The sequence below is a fragment of the Solanum pennellii genome, chromosome 1 (assembly GCF_001406875.1).
Source record: "Solanum pennellii chromosome 1, SPENNV200".
In the NCBI taxonomy this organism is placed as follows: domain Eukaryota; kingdom Viridiplantae; phylum Streptophyta; class Magnoliopsida; order Solanales; family Solanaceae; genus Solanum; species Solanum pennellii.
The window spans coordinates 3,065,054-3,074,061 of NC_028637.1; the positions used below are offsets into that span (position 1 = coordinate 3,065,054).

The window sequence follows — 9,008 nt, forward strand, 5'->3', positions numbered from 1 at the left end:
GGGGGAGGAATTGTTTATTTTACGATTTTTCACTCAGTTTCAGATATCCCATTAGTTCGACTATTCTAGATTCGCACCGCATAGGACTCCGATATAGGATTCTTGTCTGAGTCGTGTGGATCACAAAATGGATCTATGATTTCAAGTTCACTCGTTGATTTCGAGAAAACCGAATCAATTGGCTTTTTTCCCAGCGATGCCTCCAACTCGAGATTTTGATTCATAGAACTGGCCATCAAATGTATATTCATCCATCTATCGAGGAATGGAGTACATGTTTGCTAACTACAAAAAGAAACAAAAAAAGGAAGCAATTTTAATTTCCTCATCAAAATTGTTACATAACTTTACAAGTTTGGAGGTACTATTCATAAATTTTGGGACCTCCCCTACCAAACAGAGTTCCTCACTTTGTCATATCATCCCCACCCCCACACTCACCCCCTACCCACCCTAGGACCAAAAAAGGTGTATACTAAAAACTTTATCAATCAAAATTAACAAAAATGATTTTTGTTCTTTCAAGGGCAAGGGATGTGTATTAGAAAAAATGAAGCTATTACTGAATAGGGTGTGTGTCACTCCTCATCTTCCTCATCGTCATCCTCGTCCTCTTCATCATCTTCGTCATCATCATCATCATCATCGAGTATTGCCTTGTCCCTAGGGGGTATATATGACGGACAAGTAGGAAACTTATCCATGTTCATTCCATGATGAAGTGCCATTGTTCGCAGCATTTCAGCAACAGCTTGATTGTGTTTCACTTGATAGGCTTGAAAATGGCGTATGCGATCCAAATCCTCCTCAACACATGACATTCGGTTTGGTATTGACGATGATGCATAGTCTGAAGAACGCGGTATATGAGATGGACCTGCACCACTTGAAGCATGCCTTTGATCAGCAATGTGTCGAGCAGCCATCATCACTTCCTCCGTAGGATCGTATTGGATTCCTGATTGAGCGCTTAAAGCTGCTAGAAGATTTTCCTTCAATATCTGAAATACATATCAAAGAGAAGTTAAGTTTGTTTGGGCGATAGTAGTGACCTCTGGAAAGTCCTAGTGTTGCATCCCTACGTTTGCCTCTCTACCTCAACGAGGTAACGGTAATAGATAAGATCTTCATACACTATACCTTCTCCAGACCCCACTTGTTGGATTTCACTGGTTATGTTGTCGTTGTTTCCATAATTTTTCCAATCATATCATGGAAAATTCATCATATACATTTGAAAAGATGTTCAATAATGTATCATAAGAGCATTTTAAAATGGTTTTTCTTGTTCCTCTAAGCCAACAACAACAAATCCAGTACGACCCCACATGGTAGGGTCTGAGGAGGATGGGGTGTACACAGACCTTAGCCCTATCTTGTGGGTTTAGGAGGCTCTTTTTAACAGACCTTCGACTCAAGTTTTGTTCCTCTAAGGCTACATCGACTTCTAATAACATGGGATTATGAAGACTGTTCACGATCACCCCACGAAAACATTATATATAGCAAAAGATGATAACAGGACTCACCTTTTTCTCAGCAGCTTCTCTCACTTTGCCCCAAAATGGACCTGTAACGTTTAAGTCGATATAGTTACTCAATCGTCAACAAAAGGTTAAGAATTCACAAACACCATACTAATAACTTAAGAAGTGTAACAAACTAACAACAGCATTAATATCTTTATCTAAACAAATCCTTTTCTTTCATAGAGAAAAGTTGAGAAAATATGATTTTAGGTCTAACTCATCCCGTTTTAGCTCCATCAATCATCATAGTATTGCACATATAGATGAAATACTCATATATCTCAAACGACTTCCTCTTATGTTAAACTCGATATCTGCTTACTTGCATCTATATTCTATTACTTAATCTCAATGTTTCTTCCTTGACTCGTACACTTTATTCCACGATGATTCTATAACTAAGAAGTTTTGTTGCAAGTTGTATAACAAATAAGTTATGGTGATCTCTATTCATTTTCCAAGCAAAAACAATTGATAGAGAGTCCATATTACCACGATGCATCGCTTGAATTCCAGTCTCTGGTTTATGTCCCTTACTCCATGTCTCTTTCCATTGTCTTTCCTGATGCAATATTTACTATTAGGAAGAAAAAGTCAAGAACTGAAAGAAAAGATAATTTTTTACGCGGAAAAACTTCTCTTCTACCTCCTCTTTCTCTATCGACTGAGAAGCTGATCTTTTCGATGGGTCTGAATCAATCTGTGAAATACGCACAAGTTAGTTAGATGATATCAAGCACATATTAGTAAAAAAGGCATAGACATATAGAGCAACGACGTTATAGCATGTTGGATCAAGAAAACAGATTATATCAAACCATGACAAACCAAGACAATATGGATCAAGAAAACATGTTGGAGCATCGTAACTGAAGTCACGAGGAGAGTCTACAACAGGATATACCAATGGTTCAACGCGTTAAAATGATCTCTTTGCAAGAATGTGAGAAGTTTTCACAGGTATTCAACCACTCTCCTCTGATCCTACACTATCTGACGAGCATTTTTTGTGCATAAAGTAAGCCCTTTTATTGTTAAGTAACATAACAAGTTAAGTCATGTAACAAACAGATGATAAACAAGAAAATGAGATTTTGCTTCAAACAACTCTCAATTCAAAATAGGAACAGCCTTCTACAGTCACATGTCTACTCCAATTTGAGCAAAATCTTGAGCCAAGAGTGAGGCCTAATGATCAATAAAGTGGATGAAAAACACGGGAGACCAGAGCTAAAAAAAATGCAAGGTTTTTGCACCCAAGAGTGTAGTTTCATGTTCAATGAAGTAGGTCCCACATTCAAATCCCAACAGAGAAAAAAAAATAGTCATACTCATTTTTATTTCTCCTCATAAATGTATTAAAGTACTATTTTTAAGATTAAGTGAGACCAACAAGGGTAAAAGAGAAATTATACCATTAAATACTTATCATATAACATGTGTCATTTTCTTTTAGACTGACTAAAAAGGCAATGGTGTCATATAAAATGGAATGGGACGGATGGAGTAGTCGATTTCTTATTGCTGCTAGGAGGTGACACGTATCACGTGAAATTATTTAAAATGAGCTCGAACACCACAGTTATCAAATAAAAAAAATTCTTGGAAGTCAAAGTTAATTAATACTTGTGCTTGTAGTGTAAGGCACCACTAGACACACCGAACATAGTAACTTTGGTTCAAATTCCTACATTTATCTTTGATAAATATAATTTTACTCTATAATTCTGAACTCATAAATTTTATATCGTGCTAACCAGTAGCACCAATCAAAATGTTTTACTATATAATTCTGAACTCATAAATTTCAAATCGTACTAACGAGTAGCACCAATCAAAATGTAGCATTAATAAGGGGAAAATCCATCTTTCCACTTTTAATAATTTAAAAAAAAAATCCAGAAAATACAAATCAATTTAAAATCCAATAAATAATTATTCTTGCCTAAAAAAAAAATTAAAAATAGATTCATAAGGAGATAAATATATATTAAAAAAAAGAGAGAGAGAGATTAATTTACATGATAATCTCGAAATCGGACGATCGGAAAACGTTCGAGAAGTCGTCGGAATTCTAGCTCATCCATCACCGCCGGTAATCAAAAAAATGGATCTGAAATCTCAGATTTTGAGAAAAAAATTCATTTTTTTTTTCTCATCAAAATCATAATAACAAAATAATCTCCATTGTTGTTCCTCAGATTTGTACCAAAAGTTTAATTTTGGATCAGATTTGTTATAATTCTTCGTCAGATTTGTGAAAATAAATTTCAATAATTTTGTGAGATTTTTGACAAATCGATTTTGTATATTGTATTTGATTTGTAACTTTCGAAAAGGGAAGGAACCAAAGAGAAAGGAAATTTTTTTTTTTTAATCTTTCTCAGTTTTTCCTTAGCACTTGAAAATAACAATTACTTTAATTTAATTTGTTAAATTAAAAAAAAAACTTTTTTTTAAAAAAGTTATTTTATGATTATAAATTAGAAGTAATAAGTGAAATTTAATTTTGAAATTTAGTAGTCGCTAATTCATTTTATTTTTTTATTTTGTTTTAAGTATAATATTATGGTATCGAATTGATTCCTTTTTATAATATCAGTAGAAAATTCACGCACATAATTATTCAGGTATGAAACTCAAGAAATCAAAATACTTTTCTTCTCTTTTTGAACTGTTCAATATAATAGTCTTCAATGTAATAGTGTTGAATGTATAGAGAATCACTATTTTTATGACTATACATGTTTTACAATTCAACTCAAAAGCTTAATCTATGAAGCAAAGAAGAAAAGGTTTTCAACAATTTAGGGTTAGAGATTTCTAATCGGAAACGATCTCTCTATCTTTTCAAGATAGGGGATTAAGACTGTGTATACATCATTCTCTTCAGATTCGATCACTTGTGAAATTACACTGAATATGTTATTGTATTAGGATTGAGATTTCTCCTGCATTTTTGCTTGGGCGAAAAATACTCCAGCCAAGAGGCCTGCAAATTGTTTTATATTTTTTTTCATGATTTTTTTTTGGCTAAACAAAAACACATTTTCAAATGTGAAAAAAAAAATTGTTACTAACCAAAAAAAATACTTGCAGTGTTGTCAAGACTAGTTGGGACATTGAAAAGGAAAATACCAGCAACAGAGAGAGGTATCTTATTTAGTGATCCCACAAGGCTGCAAAAATGCAAAGTCAAGAAGTTAGGTAAATTTCGTCTTATACGTATCAGATCTTTCAAAAGTAGTGCAGTTTTGAATAATCTGATACGGATGTGATAACATTTTCGAAGGAAGAAATATAGTGATACCTATATGTAGTTGCACTTGTTTGATGAAGAAACCACATAGATGTGAAGCTAATAGTTAAGCCCAAAAATCCACTTAATGTTATCACAATCCAAAATGTTGGCAATTGTAATAGTGGTCTGTCAAACAAATATACACATGTATACCAAAGTTATCTCCTTATTAACTCTTAAATTAGAGCGTAAAATCAAACAAACAAAAAAACGAAGAGGGTAATGTAGTGAGATAGTAGAACTCACGTCGTGGAGAGGTAATCAACTTCATTGAACAATAGTACGAGGAGAAGGCCTAAAGGCAATGAAAGGGTATTATTTAGCAGAACCATTGAGAATTCATCCAGGTTCCCTGATTTTGTTACTTGCTTAGCGGTGTTCATGATTCTACGTAGAGTCAACTGAAACATAAAAACAAAAACATGACAGTTTAACTGCTTGTCATTTTGGGGAAAAAAAGTATTAGGCATATTTCACGAGTTTGAACCCTACTATGGCATCTTGTATATAGTTCTGAACTTCTGAGCACTATTGGGATTACATAATTCATAAAGGAATTTGCAACCATCAAAATTTTGTTGTTGTCTCGAACACTATTGACATAACGAAAGTCGATGGCAAGAAATTACGATCATGAACACTGAAATATTTGAGTACTAATAATTATATAAATAACAACTTTTGTTATTAAACTATACAAAATAACAGATTTCAATTTACAATCCAGAAAATTTGTTGATAAAAAGCGATTGTTGGATTCAAAACCATATGAAATGAAGTTTATACTTTCCCATGTTATCTACGTGCTAATTTGAAACTCGTAAATATTGATAAAATTTATTGTATAGAGAAAATTAAAAGATGAGATAAAGAATTGCATTTTCCTAGGTGACACTGCGTCAAAGCAAAGTAATCAATAAAATAATATAAATAGTATATTGTGTCAATGCGTCTCAATAAAATTAGTGGTTTAAAAATAAATTATAGTAAGAGACATAAAATATATAAACACATATCTAAAGTATTTTCAATTTAGGATTGTCTTTTTCTGGTTCTTATATATTATTACTTGTATTTAGTGTATTTTCATTAAAGACATTAAACATTTAATTTTACATAGTAATACTTTTATTTATAAAAGTAAAGATTAATTCTAATTAATAAAAGATTAGACATTTATTTGCAATAAATCACGCTGGATGTTGATGTAAGAACTTTATTTGTTAATATGAAGATTTGATTGGTTCAATTCAAAGTTCTAAAACATTTTATTAATAAAGAGTAGATAGTTTTTTTTTCTTTCCTTCTTTTTTTTAATTTAATGTACAAGACTTGTGCTCTTAAACATGTACGGAGGAAAGTTTAGAACTAAAGATCGAGTTTTCCTAAAAGGAAAGATGTATTCTTTTTTTAAACAAACTAAAAAAGAACGTAAGATAATCAAATCGAAACGAACGGAGTATTCGCTTACTGAGTATGATGCTGTCAAGAAACAATTGATTATCTGCCATGTATAACCAGTAGCATGAAAAGTTAGGTCTGTAATTCCTCCAGAGACTGCTGAAACAATCTGCATAGCAAACTACAGAGTTACTGTCTTCAAATTTTGATCTCGAGTCTGATTTCTGTTATCGTATTATTTTGTTGTAGTTACTATTCCTTTTTCAATATTGTCTTGGTTTCTTCGCTATTTGTTATTTCCTTGAGTCGTCGGGGGTCTATCATAAACGACTTCTTTACCTCCCAAGTAGGGGTAAGGTCTACATACACATTACCCTTCGTAGACCTCACTTTTTTATTGCACTGAATATGTTGTTGTTGTACTACATTTTGGCCGATTTGTACCAAGCCGGGATCTTAGGTGACTTAGGTTCATGATCAAAAGATCCACGCTTGGTACAAGTCAGCCAATATATACAACAATAACAATGTATCCAGTGTAATCTCGGGGTCTGAGGAGGGTAGATGTATAGAGACGTTACCAGGGGCGAAGCTACCTTGTATGAAGGGGGTTCTGTGTCCATTTCATGTGTCCCCTTCGACATAAGACAACCCCGTTCGACTAATCCATGTGTCCATTTCTGCAGATTTTACACCCTCTTATTGAAAATTGGCTCCACCTCTGGACATTACCCCTATCTTTCTGAAGTAGAGAGGTTGTTTCCGGTAAGACCCTCGGCTCAAAAAGAAGTGTAACCAACACGCGTTTGTAAGAAAACTAAAAACAGCAAAGTAGCAACGTACAAGACAAGTGCAGGCTAGGCTGCAACAACAGATAGTAATACTCATTGAAGAATAAGAAACTACGCGATAACTCCCCGTCTCTCCAACACAAAGTCCAATGTCAAGACGACAACGAAAGCATAAAATTGTACAGAATGAATCGAAGAAGAGATCTCATGTTCAAGCTACGAGCATACCATCAGTAAAAGAGCGGTCCACACTCGACTATCATGGTGTTTGTTGAATATATACATTTCACCAACAGCAGTAATCACATTAGTAACATTCTTCAGAACAGTAACCATAGCAACGTTTAGGTACTTCAAACTGCACGAAATATAACAACCACAAGTACATCATCATATCATTTTTACAAAATTACGATACAAATAACTTCACATTGGTGAACGCAAGTGTTATTCAACATACCTGAACATACTACTGATAAGCATTCCGACAAATATAACATTAACAGGCAACCAGACTTTGATCATCCTCAACGTGAGTGGCTCCGTGGAAATTACACCAGAGAAGCTCAATATAGAAACCACAACAACAGAGACGAAATTCTGCAGAACGAGTTGAAATTTTCATTCATTTCTCAAATACATGGAATTTATCGAATATTTTAAAAGACTAAAGGTACCTGATAGAGCATCAATGATATCCCTGCATTGAAATTATAGCTCGAAAGGACGTATTTATTAACTAATATCATGCTACATGAAGATATACAGTATGCAATTCCTGATAGCAACGCTTTGTTCTGTACTGTGACAAGCATATTGTTACGTTTCGACTTCTCTTTGATCTCCAACTTTCCATTTTCAACATCGTTGTCAATTCGTTTTACAGCCTTCATGAAAAAAGGTCTGAAGAAAGAAAATATCAATGAAATTAGAAAGCTAGTATTACTTATATTTGCATAACTCTAACCAGCTATCACACGACTCTGAAACAGGTTCGTGAATACCATCAATATATACGAGGAGGAGTATCATGGAAGGCAATAACACAAAAGATGAAGACATAGGCATCAACTGGAAACACATGTTGGCTACTTCTCTTCTAACTGGACTCGAGACCTCATCGAGTGAATTCGATTGGTAAGCTAAGAAGCTTCTTTCTCTACCTTAGACACCATTACTAGTATCGTCGATATGAATTCTTTCTAAAATTGATCCTGGTGAATCAAGTGAAACATCCGCGGATAAGGAAAAAATTATATACAACAAACAGACAGATGATCGAACATTGAAATGATGTCAGGCACAATACATAAACAGGACACTTTAACTTGACCTCAACTGGCAAGTAAGAGTGCACACATTTTGACTCTTCGTCTCAACTGACAACTAAACACTCCAACTCGTCCCCAGAGTGTCATTTTGAACACCCTAACGCGACACATATATGTGGAAGGTGTCTGATCATTTTGTAAATTGGAGTGTTTAACTGACAGATTGAAGACGAGTTGAGGTGTCTACATGTTCATAAATGTGATCACAAAGCCAAAAAAGAAGAAAAGAAAACAGAACAACAAAGACTTACCTTGGACTCATCTATAAAGAAGAAACTCAATATATCAATAAAAAGTTGTGAAAATATTGTTAAAACAATCCCTTTATAGTTTATTTGTAACTTTAAAGAAATTAATATGATATAAAAAAAAATGTCTATTGTTTGTTTTATATCACATGTTAAAAAAAAAATTGTTCCTTTTTATGGTTGTTAAACTTAGGTATAATCTCATGAAGGAGTCAAAGTGTGTTTGGCAGAAGGCATATTTGATAAAGTCAAAACTCAAATTTGGTTGGTCAAAATTTGCACATAATCCCTTTATATTAAGTGGACATTTCTCCACTCTTTCTTTCGAGTTCGCGTTTAGCGAAAGTTTAGTGCATTTTTTTTTTTAATTAAGAATTAATCGAGAACGATCTCGTTAGAAGTATTAA

The 9,008-nt window shown here is 33.6% G+C and overlaps 2 protein-coding genes across 4 annotated transcripts; both read right to left on the bottom strand.

The window, feature by feature from the left end:
• Nucleotides 1-295: 295 nt before the first annotated feature.
• Nucleotides 296-3,910, bottom strand: LOC107030462. The gene is made up of 5 exons (XM_015231739.2): nt 3,551-3,910; nt 2,176-2,229; nt 2,022-2,091; nt 1,530-1,570; nt 296-1,001 (listed from the first exon to the last, which is right to left on the bottom strand). Exons 1-5 carry the CDS (start codon nt 3,614-3,616, stop codon nt 579-581), a joined length of 654 nt encoding a protein of 217 aa, XP_015087225.1. The 5' UTR covers nt 3,617-3,910; the 3' UTR covers nt 296-578.
• Nucleotides 3,911-4,198: 288 nt separating this feature from the next.
• On the bottom strand, nt 4,199-8,732 carry LOC107029046 (GDP-mannose transporter GONST1-like). 3 transcript variants are annotated; one of them, XM_027912361.1, is made up of 10 exons: nt 8,605-8,702; nt 8,104-8,236; nt 7,700-7,925; nt 7,483-7,622; nt 7,251-7,380; nt 6,302-6,400; nt 5,077-5,231; nt 4,840-4,956; nt 4,611-4,708; nt 4,199-4,521 (listed from the first exon to the last, which is right to left on the bottom strand). In XM_027912361.1, exons 3-10 carry the CDS (start codon nt 7,913-7,915, stop codon nt 4,463-4,465), a joined length of 1,014 nt encoding a protein of 337 aa, XP_027768162.1. In that variant the 5' UTR covers nt 7,916-7,925; nt 8,104-8,236; nt 8,605-8,702; the 3' UTR covers nt 4,199-4,462. The 3 variants fall into 3 exon arrangements, with proteins under 3 accessions (XP_027768162.1, XP_027768161.1, XP_015085830.1); XM_027912360.1 differs by having other exon boundaries at nt 8,027-8,236; XM_015230344.2 differs by lacking the exon at nt 8,104-8,236 and having other exon boundaries at nt 8,605-8,732.
• Nucleotides 8,733-9,008: the final 276 nt, after the last annotated feature.

Excerpts from the sequence above, each read along its gene's own strand:
- LOC107030462 (XM_015231739.2), bottom strand. The coding sequence starts at position 3,616 with ATGGATGAGCTAGAATTCCGACGACTTCTCGAACGTTTTCCGATCGTC. Across the intron at positions 2,092-2,175 it reads AGTCGATAGAGAAAGAGGAG|GAAAGACAATGGAAAGAGAC; the intron begins GTAGAAGAGAAG and ends ATATTGCATCAG. Across the intron at positions 1,571-2,021 it reads AATTCAAGCGATGCATCGTG|GTCCATTTTGGGGCAAAGTG; the intron begins GTAATATGGACT and ends TAAACGTTACAG.
- LOC107029046 (XM_015230344.2), bottom strand. Across the intron at positions 6,401-7,250 it reads GGACCGCTCTTTTACTGATG|ATTGTTTCAGCAGTCTCTGG; the intron begins GTATGCTCGTAG and ends TTTGCTATGCAG. Across the intron at positions 5,232-6,301 it reads TCTTGACAGCATCATACTCA|TTGACTCTACGTAGAATCAT; the intron begins GTAAGCGAATAC and ends TTTATGTTTCAG.